The 23,557-nt window shown below is 36.9% G+C and overlaps 3 protein-coding genes across 6 annotated transcripts; all 3 read right to left on the bottom strand.

Annotated features, from left to right (window-relative positions):
- Positions 1–655: 655 nt before the first annotated feature.
- LOC106744440 (cilia- and flagella-associated protein 20) lies at positions 656–2,691 on the bottom strand. 4 transcript variants are annotated; one of them, XM_014619222.1, is made up of 4 exons: positions 2,516–2,691; positions 1,987–2,066; positions 1,532–1,858; positions 656–1,414 (listed from the first exon to the last, which is right to left on the bottom strand). In XM_014619222.1, exons 3-4 carry the CDS (start codon positions 1,805–1,807, stop codon positions 1,109–1,111), a joined length of 582 nt encoding a protein of 193 aa, XP_014474708.1. In that variant the 5' UTR covers positions 1,808–1,858; positions 1,987–2,066; positions 2,516–2,691; the 3' UTR covers positions 656–1,108. The 4 variants fall into 4 exon arrangements, with proteins under 4 accessions (XP_014474708.1, XP_014474707.1, XP_014474706.1 ...); XM_014619221.1 differs by having other exon boundaries at positions 2,474–2,691; XM_014619220.1 differs by lacking the exon at positions 2,516–2,691 and adding an exon at positions 2,163–2,428 and having other exon boundaries at positions 1,532–1,853.
- A 1,727-nt stretch (positions 2,692–4,418) lies between these two features.
- LOC106744439 (double-stranded RNA-binding protein Staufen homolog 2) lies at positions 4,419–14,254 on the bottom strand. Its single transcript, XM_014619218.1, has 8 exons — positions 14,055–14,254; positions 13,357–13,431; positions 13,002–13,210; positions 11,661–12,269; positions 10,506–11,056; positions 9,883–10,408; positions 9,589–9,797; positions 4,419–8,093 (listed from the first exon to the last, which is right to left on the bottom strand). The coding sequence occupies exons 2-8, from the start codon at positions 13,404–13,406 to the stop codon at positions 7,833–7,835; spliced, it is 2,415 nt and encodes an 804-aa protein (XP_014474704.1). The 5' UTR covers positions 13,407–13,431; positions 14,055–14,254; the 3' UTR covers positions 4,419–7,832.
- A 1,852-nt stretch (positions 14,255–16,106) lies between these two features.
- LOC106744382 (15-hydroxyprostaglandin dehydrogenase [NAD(+)]-like) lies at positions 16,107–22,163 on the bottom strand. Its single transcript, XM_014619090.1, has 6 exons — positions 21,968–22,163; positions 21,626–21,752; positions 21,372–21,478; positions 19,318–19,491; positions 17,498–17,655; positions 16,107–16,935 (listed from the first exon to the last, which is right to left on the bottom strand). Exons 1-6 carry the CDS (start codon positions 22,058–22,060, stop codon positions 16,800–16,802), a joined length of 795 nt encoding a protein of 264 aa, XP_014474576.1. The 5' UTR covers positions 22,061–22,163; the 3' UTR covers positions 16,107–16,799.
- Between the last annotated feature and the right edge of the window lie 1,394 nt (positions 22,164–23,557).

The raw sequence follows: 23,557 nt of genomic DNA on the forward strand, positions 1-23,557 counted from the left end.
ACTTAGTCCGCATAGAATTCGAGATTTGAAAGATACTTCCATTGCACAAAAGAGTAATGTTAATTCTATTACGAGTACAAAATTTAAGGTATCCGTCGTCAATTTTCCTTTAGCTTCCCAACCCGATTTATCTGGAAATATCGGGCTTAGCTGCGATAAAACGTACAAAGATGTAATTGTCTCTAACGATGAACGTGCTAAGAGGAATGTGAGAACCGTTAACGATTCGAGACCTTTGGTTACTGTGGAAAGTGTTAAAGATGGTTGTATTTCACATTTGATCGGAGAAGAGGCGAAATCGGACAATGTGAAACCGCTAAGCTGGTGTCTACCGAATGAGAGAACTGCGTCCGATCTTATGTCCGCGCGCAGCCTTGTGAACAGGAGATTCTTCGATAAATTACAGGATAAAGGGCTTGTTGAACCGCAGGTAGAATTGTTCACGTACAATGCGATAAATCGGAGAAATTCTTGCAGCCAACAGAAACTTATATATAGATACAGATAACACATGCACAAGTGCGTGTATTGTTTTGATGATGAACTTAATCGAATTCACCTGGAAAACATACAATCGTTTAGAATCTCGTGCGAGAAGCAAAAATCACGATAAAAAATAAAATGTTACTTTAATAAAAGCCGTTAAATATACGACTGATGTTGAAATTTTAACGTTTTATTTTCAAACTGATCGCAACAAGTTTTTCGCGACGTATTCGAACAGACGATATTGACAAGTATAATTCTTTAATGATTCTTAAAATTCTCTATGCCTTATCTCGAATTGATAAGAAATATTTAAATTCCACTGGCGACTCATTCTTGGAATATATAATCATCCTTGGAAATATAATCCGAAAAGCACACTCGTTCTATATTGTAATTAGCGTAAATTTGGACCTCAAATGTTTCCATACATCTTGTCCTACATATACCCGGAGGGAAGTCAGCCAAGTTGAATTTTATCTAGTTTTTATATCCATAGTCCAATTTCTTCGAGTGCAGACTTCATCCTCGTCGTGGACTGATATTCACCGGCGCAAAATTCACTTTCGTCGTTTTCGACGAAACGCTGCGATACCGAAGTGTCGTGCTCTTTTCACGTTTCTTAACATTTCGCTTTATTTTGAATTGGTAAGAATAATTTAAATTCCGCCGGCAATTCGTCCTCGGAATACAGTCGGTCTGAGAAGTATACTCGTCGTATCCTACAGTTAGCATGAATTTGCACTCTAAGTGTTTCCACGTAATTCGTTCCGTATGCGCGACGCGTAAAGTCAGCCAGGTTGAACTGTATTTGGTTCCATCCGTCATCAAGTCTCATCGGCATAGTACAGATGAATGGTTTCACTCTCGTTGTAGATTGATAATTGCTGGCGCGAAATCTACGGCGCACATTTTTATCATCTATTATCTGCAACATATAAAATATGTCAGGAAAGAGAATGGGCAAGTGGAACGAATGATGAACTAGCTTTTAACATCTCAATGTTTGAAATTAATAAGAAAATTATCAATGAAAAGCTCTCACCTGGACTTCAAATGTAAAGTATTTCTTCAGATTCTTGATGATCATCACCAAAAAGGGTAGTTTTATGCCCAAAGTTTTTCTAGGATCCGCAGGACAAGTGATATATGTTGTACTAACATTGCTGCCTAATATCTCCAAGACAAGACTTTGGATGTCATTGTCAGTGATTCTCTTGATATGTCCATTTCTAACCTTCTTGTCCCATATTTGCAATGGTTTGCTGCCAATGCTGTATAAAATAGATAAGAATCCACTTTGGAATGTATTCTTGAACATTTTTGCATTTACTAGAGATTTTGTTGAACTTTAAAAATTTGTCCAGCTGCTCTAAAACAAAATATTTTAAGTATCAGTTGCATCCTGTGTCAAATAAATCACAGGTTTGACAGACCCAACAAATATATTTATACAAATTCATGTATACGAATTCATTAAACAAATTCATATATACGAACCAAAGATCAACCTCTTTCCATTCTAACAGAGATGGAATTGAATCTGCTCTGAATGATGAATTGGGAAACTCATGCTTACACTTGAAATAAACAATTTTTTGCTTTAATTTAAGCAAAAAGAAAGTGGTTTTTCTAAAATTGAAAGTAATGTTGAAACTTAGTCCATATAAACTTACTGTAGTTCTTGTTGAAATAATCTGTATATTCCATTTTGAATATTTTTTTTTATACTTAACCATATACTTAGGAAATTTTAGATATATTTAATCATTAGGAAGAATCTGCATATAGATTAAAATGTAAGTAGGGCCTGAATAAAATACAAAACCACCAAGAATTAAGAGAATAGTTTTCACTGTACAAAAACTACAATAATTTGGTATAGACCAAAAATTTCAATATTATTATTCCTATTCTTATATGTTAGACCTCATTTATACTTTTAATTCATTATTTCGACGTACTGTTTCACAAAATATCAACGCACCTAACCTATACAATGTTTGATCAATATCAATCAATACATTACTCTTAATTATTTTTCCTCCTCCTAGTCGTGACTAAAGATAAACGATAACCGATAAATTGATGTTTAGCTCTTCTTCTATTATTAAAAAATTGTTTAACTTTGTGGTATCATCAAATTCGTTAAATTCTCATGTCAACAATTCAATGATGCTTATTGAGCAACGGTTAATTGCTTAAGTCTGTTTTACAATACACTATATGCAGGAGTCTGATGTCGGAACGCAGCCAATAGTCCAATGAGGAAAATTTACTTTCGAAAAATAAATCATCTCATTGGACCATCGGTTGCGTTCCGACAGCGACATACGATGTATTGCAGAACAGGCTTTAGTAAAAATAGCGGCAGTTCATAACAGACTTGGAAACTGACAAAAGGTCCAGCGGTGATGGTTTTTGTATACAGAACGTTGCAACTCTTGCCGCGCGGCAAAAAGCGACGCGGTAGCCAATCACTGTGCCATTTTTCCACGAAAACTAAAAGTTTATTTGCCGCCTAATCTTACCGCGCGGCAAATATTTCCGCGTCCTTTGGACAAAAGTTATAAGGGTTATCTGCCATTGTTCGCGTTATGGCTTCTGCCCACAGGACGCGGCAACGCTTGCGCGCGGCAGAAGTTTGCGTGGTAGCCAATCAACATGTCGTTTCTCGGAAGAACTAGAAGTTTATTAATTACCACGAGAAATTCCGCCGCGCAACAAGAGTATCCTATGAGCAAAAGCCATTAGTCCTAATCTACAATAGGTACTTTAAAACCTAAGCCTTAAGAAACCGGCCAATCACAATCGAATTATAGAAGAATAATCAATCATAATTGGTCAATTTCTTAAGATTTAAAGCATCTATTGTAGATTAGGACTAAGGCTCCGTTCGAGGAACATGCTATTAGTGCTAATGCGTAATTTTATCTTCGTCCCTCATTAGATGTACGACAAAGATAGATTGATTTGTTAGCGCTGATCAGCGCTAATAGCGCGCTCCTCGAACGCATCTTAAGTGGGGACTACAATGAGAATTTAAGCTCTAAACCTTAAGAAATTGACCAATCACAGTCGATTATTCTCTTTATATTAGACTGTGATTGGTCAATTTTTCTAGTCTTAAGGCTTAAAACACTATTGTAGATCGGGACTTCAGCAACTGCATTAACTGCATTCCTGTAGATTTAGAAAAATAATTCAATTTTAACTCAGAAAACTTCCAACGGTTGCAAATGAAACGTTCTGCTGAACGGCCATTGGCTGCGTTCAGCAGAGAAAGCAGCTTTGCACTGTTGTAAAATTCGTGAACCAATCAAAATTGGTGTATGCTCTTAAAATCAGCCAAGATTAAGAGCATATACCAATCAGATTCACGAATTTTACATAGTTGCAAAGCAGCTTTCTCTGCTAGATACAACCAATGGCTGCGTTCAAAAAATCCAAGCGATCAGTGAGCAGTCAATGATTATTGGTCTTTACTGTAAAATCCCTAAATTTAGACCAATTATGATGACGAATTACTCAACCGTTGTGTTTTCTACACGCAAGAATTAGCTGCATTCAACGAAAAAAATGACCAGTGAACAGTCATTGATTATTGATCTTTACTGTTAGAACTCTAAATTTAAACCAATTACGTTGACGAATCACTCAACAATTGTGTTCGCTGAACGCTACCATTGATTTATATCACGTGCTTGATTTGATGTGGTGAGTATAACAGCATTTACAACGGAAACTTCCAAATTAAAGCCCGCGGCACACGATACTTTTCTTGCTAGACCTAGTTATATACTAGAAATGCTACGTTCTGATTAGTGAATTTCCAGTATGTCATAAGACCTAGCACGAAATAAGCACACGTGTGTTGCGAGCTTAATATAATAAATCAGCCAGTTCTTTACTTATGAAGTAGTACGACTCAATAGCAAGTCGGAGACTTCTTTATTTTCGAATACGACTTTATCAGATCAGATTTGTAAAATAGGATTTAAATGAAACGTACTGATATTCGTGTGCCACTTTTCATGCGTATATTTGAAACGCATAGTAAAAAGGCCATATACATATATGCGAAACCTTTCTACGATTGTTCATGACGTCAAATATAAACTGATGTGAATAGAGGAAAGTAGTAGATTCCCATAAAATACGTTGTACAATCCGTATCTCAAAATGCAATTAAAAATCTCGCCGATACGAAGAATCTTCCCGGATTCTGTAGGTCTTATCTTATTTATTCGAGAAGCAATTATTCTCCTTCAGAATTTACATTACATAACTGTCTCATTGTTACATACCAACAAATCGTATCGCTCGGGTAAACTTAACACAATAAAGCTATCTGACAATGTCAAGCGTACCTCATTTGTTTCTCGCATTCGATATTAAAAATAAAAATTGCGAAGATCCGTTACATTTGCCTGGAAGTGATCACAATTTTTCTTTTTTTCTCTCTTTTCACATAGCTAACTAATTTGAGGTTTCGGAAGTAAGCAAACGTTCCATAATGTTCCATAATGTGTTCACGCGTGTGGACCTCGTTAAAAATACAAGAACGAAACGCAATATGGATTACTCACATTAAACTGATTACTCCTTATCAATTCCAGAGTTATTCCACTCCCTCTCTCAGCCGATGTCGACGTGTCGGCTTTCACGTTTCCTCGACAATTTGCGGATTCGCGCCCAAGTATGCACCGGGTTAAACTTTTTAATACGAACGGGCCATCCTTAAAGTGTCGAGGAATTCGTACGGTTCACATATTTCGGTAAATCGACACGTGTTGTTCTTGTTGTTGTTATTCGCTTATCATTACGATTAACTATGGTATTACAGCGCATAAAATTGTCCATCCAGCGCTGGGGACGCCAGTTGTTCATCAAATTGGTTTCTTCCTCTGTGTGTATGTTCATCTTGAAAAACTATATATATATATATATATACACATATATATATATATATGTGTATATGTATATATATATATATATATGTATATATATACGTATGTATATATAATGGGAGATCTACCACTATGTCTCATAATACTGAATGCCACATGAACAAGAAAGGCCCACCTATTAAAGCGACGCATGATCAGACCGAGGGAGACGGCTCATTTCCATGAGTTCCTCTGAAGAATCAATAAATTAATTTCTCGCAAATGGCCTTCAATGAATGATCAAATGTAACCAACATTATCTCGGAAATCATCTCGACAAAATTAGTTACGCAATCTACGATGTAATGAGTGGGCGCCATGAAATCAGTACGTGCACGAGTTTAATGAACAATAACAGTTCCAAACAACTGTTCGTTGTTCAATAAATCGGGTTGTGGTGTACGCGAACAATGAATGAGAAGACAGGCTGAGATTGAGAACGCCGGTACAAAGATCTCTGCGGTACGAAACGTCGTCAACGAAATAACAAACATTCGGCATGTCGTGCTGTTTGAGTACGCAAAAGGAACCCTCGAAATTCGACAAATAAAAGCAACGCGATTACTCGAAGTCTGTACCGTTTCTCAGTGCCCGTTCCTCGTTCATTATCGAGTTTTCTTTGTGTTTTAACGTTTCTTTCGCTCGCTCTCTCCCTCTCTCTTCTCCTTCGAGCAACAAGACAAAATTCACCATTGACTCACGGGATCAGTTTGTTGAAAATTAAAACAATTCCGTAATGGTCTCTCGATGCGACGGAACAAATTTTGAGTTATTACCTTTCTCGTCTTTCCTCCGTTCTCACTTTTCTTCTCTCTTTTTTTTTTTTAAGATTCAGCGAAATTTCCGATACACAGCGTATCCATTACTTATCCACCGCTGAAGATAGTTAGATAGATAGGTGTATGGAAATTTCTATTTCCTTCACTTCTCAATATTTTACGGAATATGAATGTACGAGCTCCAGAATGCTTCTGGCCCCTGTAGAAAAGCAAACTGGGGCGTGGAGAGAGTTGTATATCGCATTACCTATGGTATGGCTTTTTACCAATTAAACAATAGTTACTGAATCTTTCACATAATCACTTGTCTCTAGCTAACATGGCCAGAGTATTCTCTGGAAAAAGACATGATAAATCACTTTCACATGCGATACAATAGAAATTAATTTCGAGGTCTGCTTTGTGTTCGATGAAACGACAAAAAAAGTGCGTACTGTATAACCCAATTGATCACACGAGAGCAAAAAAAGAGCAAAATAACATAACATAACAGAAAAGAAAAAAGAAAGAAATGATAATACAATCGTTAATTCGCGCTTCAGCGTTAGGTAATAAGACATAGCTTCTTTTTCTTTCATTCGTAATAATGAGAAAGCCAAGGAACTCGTAATTCAGAAATGAAGAGATGGTCGCATTTCATCTCCAGATTTCGTGACTTTGCTTATCGTTTTTACCGAGTGTTCATATGATCATTGGCCAATTCTAACTGGCGAATGAACATCCCGAATTCTCGTGGATAAGTTATTCTTCGCACCTCGATTGCGATCCTCTCAATGAAAACGTTACACAATAAATATATAGCGGTTATAGCTTGGTCACTGCTAGGATCGCAACCGCGATCAAGCACCAATAATGAACGTTTCTCGTGACGTTTCCCGCATGATGTTAAATTAATTTTGCGAAAACTGCAAATATATATATACGAGTCGTTCAATGATACGCCGTTGTCTACAGTACAGTCGATAGTAACGCATCTCCGACAGTCACAGAAGCTCGGGTTTATCCAACGTGACTGATCAGATTGTTATTACTAATTGAACAAAAATATTCTCACGCAGTCATAAAATACACATGGCTTATTGGTGCTTGAACGGCATTTCAATATAATTAAGACACTGTGAAAGATTAAGAAAGTTCTGCATAATAATCAAGCAATGCATCATTAATTATATACATCGACTGGACGTCTCGTCGGATTTCTCTGCTCGACTTTTTGTCGTAATTCAGTTATGTAAATGATATTTTCTAAGCTATAAAATCAAATACATAAAATAAATGTACATCGTACATTGTCACGTGATGGTCCTGTTTGGCAAAGAGTCTCATTACAAATTATAATTTTTCTACGATAGACGAATATACTTTTCCTTTGAGAAGTATAAGGCCATTCAACCGTAGTAAAAAGCAGGAAAGAGACATAAAATAATATGTAAATATGTCCACAAATAATAAAAATCCGCGTGTAGCGATAATTCTTGGCATTGATCAATTCTCTATTGATACCGCGATAAATTTCATAGTAAAAAAGAAAAATTAAACAATGATCTCTCTTTCGCAGTGTCTTAAAGAAGCATAAATATAACTCCAACGTTGTATGCGAGTCTTAAACGCTATTCGGTTACTTATCGATAGCTCCATCCATAATGTTGTTTTTAACTTGAATGCTAATGTGTATTCCATCACCAGACGCACCTTTGTCCTTCTTCGCTTGCGCATTCGCAGCATTATCAAGTCCCAGTTTCGTGAGAGTACGAAGAGCCTTTAGCGCCGCTTGATTGCGGCTCGCGGCTATTGTCGCCCCGTTCCCGTGACAAACTTGCGGTGGATCGGTGCTGAGCGATACAAGCGATAGGTATTCCTTGTTTATGGACATTCCTCCCTGAAACGACAGATGAAGCGTGAGTATTTTCCACTTCACATCACATTTTTACTTTATATTAAATCGTCAATAGTAAGGCTGCGTTCGGAAAGTTCATTTAAATGCATTCATCGTAGTCGTTCGAAAACGTTCGAGGTATGTCAGTACAACGGTGATATCATTCGGAAACTGGGTGGATTAGGAACTTCTTAGGATTATTTTTTACCCTAAAATTTCAGGGAAGTGCGGATGATTTGTTGCATTTGAAATATTTTAAATTATGGCCAATGGAACGCATAAATGTATCAAAGGAAAAACAGGTCGGTATTCATAGGCAGAGTTTATACTTTGGCATGGGAGCGGTTTAACTGTCGAAAACAGTGAGAAAAGTGAGTAAAAAGTGAGACTTTTCCAAATAATATGTATGTTAAAAATTAAATTACTTAAGTACCATTCCTCTAACAGACTAAAGTTACTGATGCCTTACAGTGAATCATATATATAATCAGAGAGTCATGCAAAAACAATAAAATTTTTAGTTATTGAACATAATTTATTGTGATCGAGTTTTGTGTGTGTGTGCGCTTATGTGTGAAAAAGTTTAAGTACGGAAAAAGTGAAAGATGAGTTTTCTTTTTAAAAGTGAAAAAAAAAACGAAGAAAGTGAGTTATTTCTATGTCTTTAAATTTAAGACCGCTTTAAGTTCATATGCATTATAGCCAATAAAACTAGCCTCATATTATCTTGAAAATGAAGTTGGAACGACTTTAAATGTAAGATCAATCCTGAATATCAGGCATAAGTTATGTATTGGCGAAGATAGCCAACCAATATACGATCCCTAAGGATCTTTGATAATATTTGATGTAATGGGTAAGTGATAAATTTGCTATTTGCCGTTCGATAATTATTCGCACTTGAAGTGAAACCTGCCCTCCATTATCATATTTAATCCGTTCTAGCCTACCCTCAGGACAGTATTTCCGAACGCAGCCTATATATATATATATATATTACTTAAAATAAATATATATACTAACATACAGCAAATTTAAATTAGTAAGATAAGATTTAGTTAATATAAATTATATTATGTGAAAAAGTTAGGAACTATGTATACAAAGAAGATAAATATTGAGAGAAAGTAAGGTAAAGTATAAAAGGTGAGATGATAAGATAATAAAATATGTAAATATAAAGATGTACGTGAACCGGAAACCATCCGAAGTCGAAAGACATGGAATAAGAATAGATAATAAACATACAAGACAATAAATAAATGTACTCAAAATAAGTAAAAGATCATACCGAATAAATAATTTTGTTAAATAGCTTGGTACTCCACAAGTGTAAGAGACTGTCAAATTTTGTAAAATGTCTGAAGCATAAATATAATTATTACTTGGACAATATGTGCATCGGTCGCTCTTTTCTCACGTGTTCAAAACGTGTTCTTCGCACAAATTAAAATCATTTTATTTCAACGCAAGCCAAATACCATCATGCTTAGGTTACCTTCGGGAAGTCGCTGAATTCTACGCTGAAGTTAAGTAACTGAGATAGATAGTGCAACTGATCCTTGGGCGAGACACCGGCAGAGTTCTGCTGCTGTTGTCCGCGCAACTCTTCAGCGACTATCTGTACACTGGGTCCACCTCCTAATTTAGATTCTTGACCTCCGTCCACCAGTAAAAGGCCGGGTGCTAACTGGCGGCCGATGGTACCTAAATGAAAGAACGACACGCGTCTTAAGTGATAAACTCTTAGAACTGATCGAACGAACGTTTACGATTGCGTGTTACAGCTCACCTCCTACCGAATGAGGTTGAATATCGTTTACTTGATCATCCTCGAGGAACGTCACCTTCCTGGGCTTCGTCTCCGTACTCTCACTGTCTCCAGTCTTGATGGATGGCTTAGCAGGTTGCGGCGATGGTTTACTATATCCCAATTGTGTCAAAAGAGCTTCGGCGGCGGCTCGTTTGGCCAATTTCTTGTTAGGTCCGATCCCTTGAGCTGAATGCTGACCCATAGTCACCTCCATGACGAATTCTCGGCGTCTCGGCGCGCCCTTCTCGTCTATAAGATTGTAGACGGGCTCTCGTTCCCGTTTCGCCTGCTGAATCTGAACCAGACGCGAGACCGGATTAACCTCCTCCGCGGCTTCGTTCTCCGAGCGGGGCTCTTGATAGACTTTAATTAAATTACGAGATTTCTTCTTCGTCGCCGGTGGCTTACGCTTGACTCGCAGTGACCGGTTTTGTATACTGGCGGGTAACGGAGGAAGACGCTTCAATTCTTCTAACATCAATTCGGCGGCACGTTTCTTCGATACCTGGAGAACAAAAAGAAAAAAAGGAATGGAGGAGGGACTAAGAAATTGGCCTGAAAAATTGCGAAGATCGTGACGATTTTCTTGCGCGGAAGATTACCTTCTTCGAGGATCCTTCCCCCACGGTGACTTTGTCGCCGACAGTACACTTCGTCATAAAGGTTCTTATGTGAGGTTTACCGCTTTCCGACACAACCTCGAAGCTCACCGGTAACCCGCGTTTCAGAGCGGTCTCGTGGACCAACGATACTGGACTCTTCAGTTCTGCATTCGGATCGTCGATTCCGCTCAACGTGCCATTTTCGTTGGCGTTGTTGGCGTTCGCGACTTCCTCAGGCAGTGGTAATTGGCGTAACTGCTCCAAGGCCCTGCTGGCCGCGTCGTGACGGGCCGCTTGCCCGGTCAGACCTCTGCCTGTGAACTCGCGCTCGCCAACCTTCAGAGTGACCAGATATAATCCCTGAAGATCCGTATGAACCCCGCGATTGTACGGGAGTCGTGGATTAAACATTCGTGGGAAGTTGCCGTAACCATGTGTCACAGCATATTGGTGCTGCAATGCGGCCGGTGGAGCTTGTCGAAACGTGTAGACGGTCGGTTCGCCGCGTTTCATAGCTAGAGCGTTCAGTTCAACGGTAGGAGGCAGATGTCCTGTAAAGCACAACGAAATTCAATCAACAATGTATATGTAACAAGCAGTAAAATATATTATACAGAATGTCTGATGTAAGCTATGTCAACCGTCATATATGTCATATTTGTAGTTTAGGTCAAAGGCTCGTATTTTGAACTCTTTTTTGGCAAAAAAAGTACTTTAACTCCGCTTCTCAGCCAAAACAGATGGTTTCTAAGCCACTTTTACCAATAAAAGAGAGTTCAGAATACAGACTAATACGAACAAAAAAGTGCTTTACCACTTTTGCAAATCACGCAAAACATTGAGTTATCAATTATTGAAAATGATCATATACAGAGATTTCTTCAATTAATAACGCAAAATTCTACGTAATTGTTTGCAAAATGGTAAAAGACTTTTTTGTTCATTTTAGTTTATTGACCTAAACTACAAATATGACGGATAGCATGGCTAGCAGACACACTCTGTATAAGAGAGTATAATTTAACAAGAGAGAATAACATGTGGTAAAAAAGAAATCCGAGATGTTCAAGTATACAAGAATATGGATTTTGTCTTTCAGGCGAGAGAGGCGACTTTACAACTCGATATTACGTGAAATTTGTAACACAAAATTACCAGAGCCGGTTGGACATTTGCCTAAATGACCGATCCTCATGGCCTTGGTGGGTTTAGGCGGTGGCTGACGGTACCAGGTCTTCGTTAACGCCTCTGTCGCTGCGCTATGTTGAGCCTTCTTTATACTAGGACCCTCCGCGATATACTCCTCCTCACCGAGCTTCAACGTCACCGTGAATCTCTTCTTATGCGCCGGTCCTTGCTCGTTAGTGAGTCTATACTGATGTTGAACCCTATTGAATCTCGCCAGCTCATTTAACAAACACATGGGTGTTTTTTCTTTCATGTTTGCCAATGCTGGATTGGTTGCGTTGGCGTGATTCTGGCCAGACGAGCCGTCGTCCCTGGACTCTCCTCCGCTGCCGTCGTTCGTCACCACTTTTGTTTGTTCTACGACGGTCTGTTGCGACACATGCTGCTGTGGCTGTTGCTGCTGTTGTGATTGCGGCTGCTGCACTTGCTGCTGCTGCGCTTGTTGCTGGAGAGATTGGTTCGGTTGGTTATTCGGTTGCTGTTGTTGCTGATGGTACTGGGACTGTATGTTTGAGTTCTGAAGAGTCACTGAGACTGTGTTCGTCTGGTCCTTCATGCTAACGCTAACCATGGTATCTGAAATAGATATATCAAATCATTCGCCATTAAGGAGGCTGTAAGGCGAAATAAGTTTGATAAGAATTTGATGAAATTTATATCAGACATTGAAATAATATCTAATTGCTCCTGAAATTAGGTGCAATTTGGCCACTCGAGAGCTGAGATATTTGTAACTAAAGTTAACACTTTTTATATATGTTCCTTGAGATTATTGTGCTATTTTTAAATTATATTTTTAACATTTTCAAAGCTAAAAATAAGATTTTGATGAAAAACTACTATGATATTGAAGATTAAGATGAAGACATTATATACAAATTTAAGAATTATTGACTATTTTGTTTTGAAAATACATCAGTGTAATGCTTATAACTTATAGTAATATTTAAAACACATATACATATTTAAATACTTATATACCTTTTTGTTATTTGTGCATTTCTATTAGATCAACTGATACATAAATATAATATTAACAAAGAAAATAAAAAATAATATTTTTGTATTCATAATATTATATATATGATTACCTCAACTTTATTTTAAATATTTATTATTTAAGTTATAAAATTAATATATAAGAATGTAATTCTTTGCTTGACAAACATTATATTTATGAGTTAGCCTCTTGATATATACTGAAAATACTACCAAAGATACAATGCTGAACCTTACAACCTCTTTAATGGAAAGTTAAACAACAAGTTAATAGTTAAATGTTACATTATGATCTGTATCGATATTTACTATTTGCATTGTGCGTGTTCATGCCCATCAACATCGGCTGTCTGGGATTTCCATGCGGCGGGCCAGGATGCTGCATGTGATGCATATGTTGTTGATGGGGGGGCATGGACAGTATCGGTTGATGTGGATTCCGATGCGGCAACAGATGCTGCGGCTGATGTAAAGGGGGCAAATTAGCCTGCTGCATAGGCCGCATCGGACCTGCCATTCTATATAAATATTGTTTGTTTGATTAAAATATATCCTTAGAGATATTTGTTATATTAACTACCTTTATGAATTAATACATAGACATGCAATTATATTGTTGCATATGTACAAACACATCTCAAAGATTGGTTAATAGAGTATTAACCTGTTATCTCGCAGCTGATTCTGCATTGCGTGATGTTGATGACGTAACATCTTATGAAAATCTACACGGGGAAACCTACAAAGGAGAAAAGAATTCGTTTGATCGTGCTGATTAGTAAAAGAGAAAGCAAATCGAGTCTTCTCATTTGTCACGGAGTGTACTCCAAATGTTAACTTTCACAATATCTCCACTCTATATATTTGCTGCTTCTCATGTATACAAAATGTACACATTCTTTTGCTTCCGGTTAAAAATTTAGAAACAAAATGCCCTTTCAAGGATAATCGTTCGTTTAAGTGAGCGGAAAGTTGTGACGGTACCGGCGATCCCGAATGTGATCTTGCAACGTAGCACGAGAGATATTGCGAAACATCGTCATTATCGCGTCGCAACATGATCCGCTCATGATCCGTTGTGCACGCGTAGAAAAGTATGGTATATACCTTCCCACAAAAAAAAGGGCGAGCCGGCACGGTTAGCGGCCGTTATACGACGCGATTTTGTGGCGCGTCGTCGCGGCCGAGCGCGATTTCCGCACATACGCATGGACGCAGTGCGTACCCAGTCGAGAAATTCTGTCTATAAATAAATATTAATTCGACAAAACGCGTGATGGGTTTAGCCCGGCGACGACAACGGCGGCGGCATTTCCGCCGAACGTGAATGCCGCCCTCATTCCTCGCTCCGTGTACACTTACCTGGTCTAGTTCGTTCTATTTCACGGAAATTTTGAGCGCGACACACGATACCGTGAAATTTCCAGCGAAACAGATCGGCGACACCGCGTAGCGAACACCGCCAAGCCCTCAGCACGGGATATTGGCAAACAGTAAAGAAAAGTATACTCTGTAGACTAAAATGCGGCCATTTTAATGTGAGACTGAGCCTCGGTCATCGCGTACGTACCTTCACATAGATCGGACATTAAAGATGGGCGAAACAGTATCGATATTTCAGGTATCGAGGTTTTAGCACTAAAACACCGATATTTTGCATCGATATTTCCATATATCGATACGCGAGTACCATTGAGCATCAAACTTCGATACTAAGGAATATACCGATCAAACTACCTCTCCATGCGGCGTAACTTGTGTAAGCGTAACCTGCGTATTCTAGTAATTTACTAGAAATTACACCATTTTGAAAATCGGCACTTACATGGTGCGTATTTCGTTAAATTTGCGTAAAGTGTAACCAATAACTTCGTAAAACTAACCAATAACAGATCAGGCGTTTTGTTGTACAATAGAGCAGAAATACTAAATGGGTTCTCAATTGGCTATTATTAGGTCTGTTTTTTTTCGCTACACTAAAACTGCATTAGAATTGCACCGAACTGAACTGAACCGCACTGGGAAAGACTAGTACAGAATAGTTCAGTTCAATGCAGAAGTGCAATGAAGAGGGCTGTTCGTTTTCGCTGCACCGCTGAAACGCCAGAGTATAGTAAACAACATGGCGCATCACATGGCATTATTTGATTCTTCTGACGAAGAGGATTTTGTTGTAATACAACCACTATTACAACCCATTGTAAATGAAAACGATGAATGTAATATACAACTAAATATAGCAAATTTATTAATAATATATAATATTATATACCCTACTGATCATAAATTTAAATGACTAAATATAAAATAAATATAAATATAAAATCATAAAAATATCTTGACATCTTAAATTCATCCTTGTGGCATGTTTGGACATTACTGCTGTGTATGTGTGTGAGATGGTATAATATTAACAATTTTTGAAAATGGAATAAAGAAGATGTTTCACACATTTCAATATAATGCAAGCCACATACGCTCAGGGACTCAGGCGCGACACTCGGTCGCCTTTTCAAGTCGCCGGTCGCACAGTCATCGTAAGATAGAGATCCCGAATGCATGTATCGGGGCTTACGCGGTAGAATAAGTAAAGTAGTACGTAGGGACTGCTTCCGGCGAACGGGTACGTCCGAGAGTGCCGCCTTGGCCGAGAGCAGGAACTACTGTCGGGAAAGACTCGGCTGGCGCCCAACGGAAAACCCGAAGAGATTCGCGTAACGGCGCCGGGCAAGAGAGTTCGTTAACACGACGCACATACTTTAGCTGCTGTCGGGCGGCTTAGATCCGCCGACTAGAAGGCTTCTCGCGGGAGAGACCTCAGGCGAGATATCGCTCTTTTTGATCGCGTTACAGAATCTCCCGTGGTACAGAATTTGGTTGCCTGTCCGCGACGGACGCAGGCGGATTACCGAGTATTGGTTCAACATCACACCATATGATAGATAATCTGTAGGAGAAAGACATTACCTGTACCAAGTCGAATAGAATTAAAGTGTTGTTATCTTACTGTTAATCGGTCTCAAAGTCATTGTCTCCCCCGGCTCCCCCTCCGACGGTCCGCGAGTCTCGAGGAAGACGTGGAGGAACCACGACGCTCTACCCCCTTGGAAGAGCGAGGGATTCGACTCGACATAAAGATAAAATTGAGCTAGCCGAGATGGATCCGCTGCCGCTTAAAGACGGAAGCGAAGAGTCCCGCCACCGACGCGGCGTGAATTACGGTGGACGTGACAAGTTTCATAAAAATTTGTACCAGAAAAACAAATGTACAAACGAAAAATGTGATTTGACATTACCCTGACCTTGGAATATCGGTCAGCGATGTTTACAGTGTATAAAATCAGAGAAAACATACATTTCACTGAAAATCATACATATATTTATTAAAGAAAAGATATGACAAAAGTTTTGCATGTAATATCTTGAAAAAATAATCAATTACATTATTATAACTTGTTAATAGATGCAGTAGTTACGTTTCAAGCATTTTTGTCTCATATTAGAGCTGTAAACTATGAAATTCTGCATTTTGCATGACTATTTTGTTATTTTATTGACAATTTAGTAACTAAGTACTGTTAAAAATGTAGTACATGGTTTCAAGAAATATTATTATTATTGCTACCTATTCTCATTTATTCATTTTTGTAAGATAATAGTGTAGGTGCATTATTATCGGTTATTAATTATAGCCCGTATTCTGAATTGTCTTTTATCGATAAAAGTACCACTAAAAGTGGTTTAAGAACCATTTGATTGGCTGAGAAATCACATTCAAGGTCACATTTATCGATAAAAGAAATACGAGTTCAAAATACGAGTTTATATGTATATCTTAATCTTTAGTTAATCGTTATAAAAGGCTTTCTTCGTAAGATATTGCCTAATAATAGGTAATTATGGAGCTTCAGACAAAAGTAAGCGATAATTATTTATGATTGCAAGCTATTTGTAGAAAGGATGAAAATGACCGTGCAATTGGTATAATTACTTTCGGTGTCTAATTCTAATTGGAATATGCTTATATTTAAAAATCATGAAAGTGAAATCTCTCTTTGTGACGCCGGTGTCCGTGTTCCAAAAGTGATTGGCCGTGTGTTGCAAGCTTTACACCATATCTTTCAGATCCCTGTAAAATGGCAATCTCACGGCGTATGAAGGTTGATTGTTTTCGCAGACGAAGATCGTGCCGTTTTCTCCCTTTTCGATCAGCTCCACGATAGCAGTCGCTACATATTCAGGTCTGTTGGATAAGAAAAATATAGTTGTCGATGCTGTTCGGATGCTATTATTCCATCAATAAGATTACAAATACCAATGCCTAACTGTGGACGTCCTTGTTACTTATGTTTCTGAATACGAATATTACAACATAGAATATATATACGTATATTGAATATATATAAATATTTTTAATTTAATGGTTAAAAATTCGTACTTAAAAATGTAAACAAAAAGAATGTTCACAATTAGGTATGTATCCAGGTACTTTTACTTTTTATATAATATTTCATTGTTTCAAATAGATGAAGCTAATGCAGAAAATCAAATTTTGCGTGCAATTGAGAGATTTGGATTCTCTGCTACAATTTATGAGAAGTTGAATGTTAATTTATTTTTAATTTATTATTAAATCGTTATTATGTAATAATAATGTGCACATACACGTTAAATACATTTTAAATTCGTAGAAATCACAACTTTGAACTGTTATTCTTTTATCCTATTATTCTGTCTATTATTTTTATAATTTGTTATTGAAACGGGAAGCTCAATTGTGAAATAACGCAATGTTTGTAACTCACGACTGACTCTCCATCGCTGCCATCTCCTTAGCAGCAATTTCATCGTCCAGGATATCCATGGCGTAAACTTTACTGGACATAAATTTTGACGCCATGGCAGTGTTTGTGAGACCAGGACATATCACCAATACACGTATACCTGTCTTCTCATAGAAAGTCTGCGAATACAACATAAGACTTTAATAGAGAAATTGCAATAATAATATTTCTTTATTGAACGCTAAAAACTGCAGGAAAGTATTCTGAAAGTATTGAAGACGCTATGTTGACACCGACCAATAAACGCAATAATAAGTGTACAGCGGGTTTTAATGATGACTGATGAATGATGAATGATAATGATGAATGATAATGATAATGATGATAATGATATTTGATAATCGCAACGTTCCGCTAAGTATGAGGTAATGTACGAGGGTGGATCAAATATAAACGAGCCTTTTGCAAGAAAACCATATATTTTTCAAAATCAATTCTAATTTACATTTTTCTTACTTTTCTACGTAGTCCCCCATCTTATCTATACACTTCCTCCAACGGTCTGGTAATTTTTTAATCCGGGTATCATAAAAAGTTTGCGGACATGTATCAAAACAATTGCACAGGAACTGCTGCACCTCCTCGTTCGTTGTGAAGCGCTGTCCACCAAGGGCTTCCTTGAGTGGCCCAAACATATGGGAGTCACATGGTGATAGGTCTGGGCTATAGGGTGGATGTTCTAGGACAGCCCAATGCATATCGGCCAATTTTTGTTGTGTTACTGCTGCGGCGTGAGGTCTGGCGTTGTCACAGAGAAGTAATACACTTCTGATCGGAATACCGCGCCTTTTTGACCGATAGACTCGAACTTGGCTAAGAAGATCACAATAATAGGCAGCATTAATGGTTCGACGTTCTTGAAGAAAATCGACCAGCAGAACGCCTTTACAGACCCAGAACACTGTGGCCAAGGCCTTCCCTGCAGACAACCACGTTTTCGCTTTCACCGGTGCACCCTCGCCAGTTTTCCGCCGCGCCATACTGGCTCTCTTCGATTCAGGGGTGTAATGATGGACCCAAGTCTCATCGCACGTGACAATTTTTTCCAAAAAAGTGTCACCTTCCCCCTCGTACCTCGTTAGGAGTCTCCGAGAAATTTCAAACCGCACGGCTTTCCGCTCTGCATTCAGCAACTTTGGAACCCAACGAGCCGACACTTTTCGAAATCCCAACTCATTGCGAATGATTGATTGCACACTTCCATAGCTGATCTGAAGTTCCTGAGAGATTTCAAGAACAGTTAAGCGCCGATCGTCTTCGATGAGTTCTCGAACAGCCTCGGTGTTCTGCACTGTGATGCTGATGCGGGGACGGCGCGGATGGGCAATGTTTTCAACACGCTCCCGTCTTTTCTTAAATTCGTTACACCACTGTTTCACCCGAGCCCATGAAAGGGTTCTTTCCTCGAACTGTGGGAGTAAACGGCGCCGAATTTCAGCAGCATTTACATTTTCGTTGACGAGAAACTTCATAATAACACGTTGTGCAACTGCGGGGTGTACTTCTTTCTCACTCATCGTGATTGCTGCTGAAAGTAAGAAGCACGTGGCGCGCCAACGTTATTACTGCCTTCCACATGATCCACCTCCACTGTCCAAAACGTTGCAAACCCCTCACGCCGCCGACGGGTACGCAATTTAAAAAGGCTCGTTTATATTTGATCCACCCTCGTATTTCGTATAATTTCACGCGAAAAGACCAAAGAGACAAATTTGACGTTGATGTAATAAATTATGTTTCCTGAGATATTCGATATTTATTCAATGAAGCTGTATATTCACCTGCAACGACGAGCTAAATCCAATGATGGCGAACTTCGTACCGGCGTAAATCGGCGCGATCGGATTGCCACTTAAGCCGACGATAGAAGACATGTTGACGATCGTACCACCTTTCCCACCTTTGTGTTTCCCCATATGATTCAGACCCAGTATCGTACCACATACAACTCCTTTCTGAAATCATAAAAGATGATGAAATTACATAAATAGCTACGCTATGCGCACAATGCATCCAATAGACATGCCACAATGTATTTTCGCGAGAAACGTCGTTGAAAACAATAAAATAAACTACTATATAAATACTACTAATACACTACTACTACTAATACACTACTACTACTAATACACAATTACTACTAATACACTGAACTACTTCCATACTACATTGAAAAAAAAATGTATTAAAATCAAACAAATTTCATTTGATTTAACAAAATGATTTATTTGAATACTCCTAATTAAATAATTATTTAATTGAAATTAATATATTTTATTGGCAACGGATGATGCATGAATGCGTCATTTAGCTTTTTTATTTGGGTGCGAATATGCGTAATCGACATTTTCATACATCTATCTCAATATAAATTTATAAGACGTTATTAGTGGCTCAATTTCTCGTCAGAAATGTCATGTTACATGTTCCACGAATTGAAAAAATTGTTTATTGGTTTATCTTTCTATTATAATCAGCAATGAGTAATACCGAGACAGGGTCTCTCTTCTCTCTTTATTCTCATTCTACTCTCACTCTACTCTCGCTCCACTCATGTCGACAAGTGACTCTCGATGGCACAATTTTTTGTGAAATATTCCTTAGATAAAGAGTTACAGCAAATTTTTTCTAATGCTACCCGATAGACGCAAAACCGTCCCGTACCCATATTTTTTTAGATTGAAAAAATATTTATTTGACTTGAAGAAATAAATCTTCAAGTAGAAAAAAGAAGATATCAATAAAAAAATATTTTTAATATCAAAGAAATATTTTCTAATGTCAAAGAAATATTTTTTAATAATGAAACATATTTTTTTTATTCCCAGCTAATTTTTTAAAACAAAGTTTCTATTTATATTACATTTATATTATATTTATATTACATTTTGGGTTTTTTCTTTAGAAATGAATGCTCATGAAGATCTTAACTGCTTAGTTTAATTTAAATCGTACTTGAAGAATTTATTTACCACTGCTAAGATTCGAACCTGAGACCTCTGGCTTTTAAGTCGTTCACCTTATCTACCTGCAACCTCTATCATTTTGGCTGATGGACGTTTCGTATCGTATACATACGTTATATTCATGTAAGAAAACGAACAAATGATTTATTTAGAAGAAGGAAATAGATCCTTTTAAATGTAAAAAGTATATTTAGAAAAATATTTATATGTTTTAGAAGTAAGTATAAATAATAATTTTGTAAATCTAAAAAAATCGTTTTTTAATAGTAAAAGAAACTTTTTGTTTAAAATAAAAAAGATTCTTTATAAATATCAGAAAGTGATTTATTTAAAGTAATTTATAAAATAATTTGCTTGTATTTGCTTATTTTTAAATAAAGTAAGTATTTATTTAAATACGATTTTTACATTTAATAAAACCTATTTTTTTCTTGTAAAGAAATAATTTGCTTTTTCTTCTATAACGGTATTTTAAATCAAAGAAATTATATTTTTTAAATTTAGAAACTCATGATTTTACAAATTATTTTACAAATTAAAAAAAAATATTTTTCATTTATGAATTTTCTTCTTAAATCTAAGAAATATTTATCTAAATTTAAAAGATATAGTTAACAAAATATATTTCTTTTATTTAAAGAATTATTTTTCTTAGTACACCTTTATCGTCAATATCTTATAATCAAGTGAAAAAAGAGTGGAGGAAGACACTAATAGGTATTTTGACAAAAGTCATGATTTGCACGTCGTGATTTTTATATATAGAAAATAGCTTATTTTGAAGATATGTCACGATCATTGATAACAGCACGGAGGAAATGAGGAAAACAGGAAATGAGATTTTGCGCAACAAGCCGATCATTACTTACATAATTAACATCAACCATCGAGTCCCACTCAGTATCATTCATAATACCGGCGCTGTTGATAACAATGTCTAACGTGCCAAGTGATTCTATCGCCTTGTTGAAGCAAGCTGCGTATTGCGAATATATCAGAAACATTTTTGTTTGAAAATAATGTTCCGTGGAAAAACATTGATAAAAATTAGATACGTTTAATTATTTGAAATTGTAACAATTCATGTTTTCGAATTAACGGTATCAACCGATCGATACGGTACCTGTAAGTTCTTTGACATTCGCCACGTTTCCAGCGAGGAAAATGGCGTGATTCGCACCAAACTCATTCTCCAATTCCGCCACGGCGTTTTCACCGTTCGAATCGGCCAAATCTACGATTGCAATGACCTACAATACACGAAAATCAATTAACTTTATATAAATATGAATTCAAGCTTAAAAACTGAATTTTTGTTTAGTCGAAATCAATATGAAATTTTATATAAAATTTTACATATATTTTTATACAAAATTTCACTTCAACACTATTTTTTTCGTTTATTACAGTAATTTGTAAAAAATAATATATAAACTCTGATCATTTTACATGATCATATAATTACCTTTGCTCCATTTCGCAGCAACTCCCGAGCGGTGCAATAACCGATCCCGTTGGCTCCCCCGGTGATGAGCACGATTTTCTCCTGAATTTCCATTGAGGAGGAGGTTCGTCCCGTTTGATGCTCTCTTCCTTGCGAATGCAATTCGCCGATATTCAGTTCGCACCAATGGTACGATTTCCTCAGACTCTGATCCGCAAATAAATCTGCCAGATATTGTTGAGGAGAGCGAGCCACAGGTGTTGAAATTTGAGTAGTCAGCGGTGATAGAATATCATTTGCGAATCTGATAGGGATAACGTGAACCCGCTCTCGAGGTAAACAAGATCGGATTCGTGAGTCGATAGGTAAGAATCATAGAAGAGAAAAAATGACGATTCGAGATGAAGAAGCGTAGATCTAGAACCGAAGCCATTGGATGCAAAATTATGTATAAGTCTCCGTTTTTTATATAGTTTTAATTATCAGTATGTAAAATCTTATCTTCGTAAGAGAAAAATATCATTTATATTTTAAAAAATTGCTAGAAGAAAAGGTGGTATTATAGTCTCCTATTTACATTTCGTACAATAATAGTCGACAATAAATATTAGTCAACAATAAATATTTTTGATTGAGAACGAATTTTGATTTTAGATCCAAAATTATGAAATATTTATTACTTGGACGTCATTTATAAAAATGTGGTGAATGTGTAATAGGTTAAAGAGAAACCAGGGTGATAATGTGGCCCCCAACTAAAATTGATTAAAAAATTGTTTTGTTTGTTTAAAATACTGTAAAACTAAAATAGATACTGACTTATGTAGATACTGATTTATGTAGATACTGACTTAATTGTCAGAAGAACAACACTGCAGTGCAAACAAAAGTGCAGTGGTGAATTATAGAATAGAAATAAATAATTACTTCAACTTCAGAAAACTTCGGAAAAGAGATTATCTTATCAACACTCTTAAAGAATCACGCTAGTAAAATGCTATGCCATCGTTTAACTTTGCATAATTCGAAATGCGTATAGCTGAAATGTTAAATAACGAACGAAATATTCAAATGTATATACAGGTCTCCGATAATTTTTTCATGATCCGTAATGTGCATACAGAACGAATGAAATTAAGCAGAAAAGTCCTATACTATTTTATAAAATTCACAATGGTTAATGAAGAATTAATTAATTTGTATGAGCTAATGAACATATGGGAAGAGGCCTGACTCTGTATTAAAAAAATGGCTGACTTTTAAAGATCTCCTATCAACGATGGGTATGAAACTAGTAACGAGAGGCATTTCTTTTTGGCGTACAGTCCTATGTCACATATTGCTCGCTGCGTTATTTCGCCTCTAAAAATCAGTTGTTTAGCTTATTATTGCTAAGAGATCTTCATAAGTAAATCACTTTTCTTTATATTAGTACTATTACGTAACGGCGAGCAACTAAATAAATGATTCCAAGTAATCAATTCGCCACCTAATAGTAGAGATATTAAGAGAGGCCATAATATCTATAAGGACCATAATAACACCTTTTATCTATGCTAATGTTAAAGATCAGTAGTGGACAAGAAAAGATTTTATCGTTAGAACATTAAT

Source organism: Dinoponera quadriceps, unplaced genomic scaffold, assembly GCF_001313825.1.
Source record: "Dinoponera quadriceps isolate SergipeBrazil2010 unplaced genomic scaffold, ASM131382v1 scaffold777, whole genome shotgun sequence".
Lineage (NCBI taxonomy): Eukaryota > Metazoa > Arthropoda > Insecta > Hymenoptera > Formicidae > Dinoponera > Dinoponera quadriceps.

Coding starts and splice junctions, on each gene's coding strand:
- LOC106744382 (XM_014619090.1), bottom strand. CDS start 22,060: ATGGAAATTCAGGAGAAAATCGTGCTCATCACCGGGGGAGCCAACGGG. Junction 21,479..21,625: donor GAATGTCAAAGAACTTACAG/GTACCGTATCGA, acceptor CGCAATACGCAG/CTTGCTTCAACAAGGCGATA. Junction 17,656..19,317: donor GATTTAGCTCGTCGTTGCAG/GTGAATATACAG, acceptor TTGTATTCGCAG/ACTTTCTATGAGAAGACAGG.
- LOC106744439 (XM_014619218.1), bottom strand. CDS start 13,406: ATGTTACGTCATCAACATCACGCAATGCAGAATCAGCTGCGAGATAAC. Junction 10,409..10,505: donor GGGAAGGATCCTCGAAGAAG/GTAATCTTCCGC, acceptor TTTGTTCTCCAG/GTATCGAAGAAACGTGCCGC. Junction 9,798..9,882: donor TCAACCTCATTCGGTAGGAG/GTGAGCTGTAAC, acceptor TCTTTCATTTAG/GTACCATCGGCCGCCAGTTA.
- LOC106744440 (XM_014619222.1), bottom strand. CDS start 1,807: ATGTTCAAGAATACATTCCAAAGTGGATTCTTATCTATTTTATACAGC. Junction 1,415..1,531: donor ACTTTACATTTGAAGTCCAG/GTGAGAGCTTTT, acceptor TATATGTTGCAG/ATAATAGATGATAAAAATGT.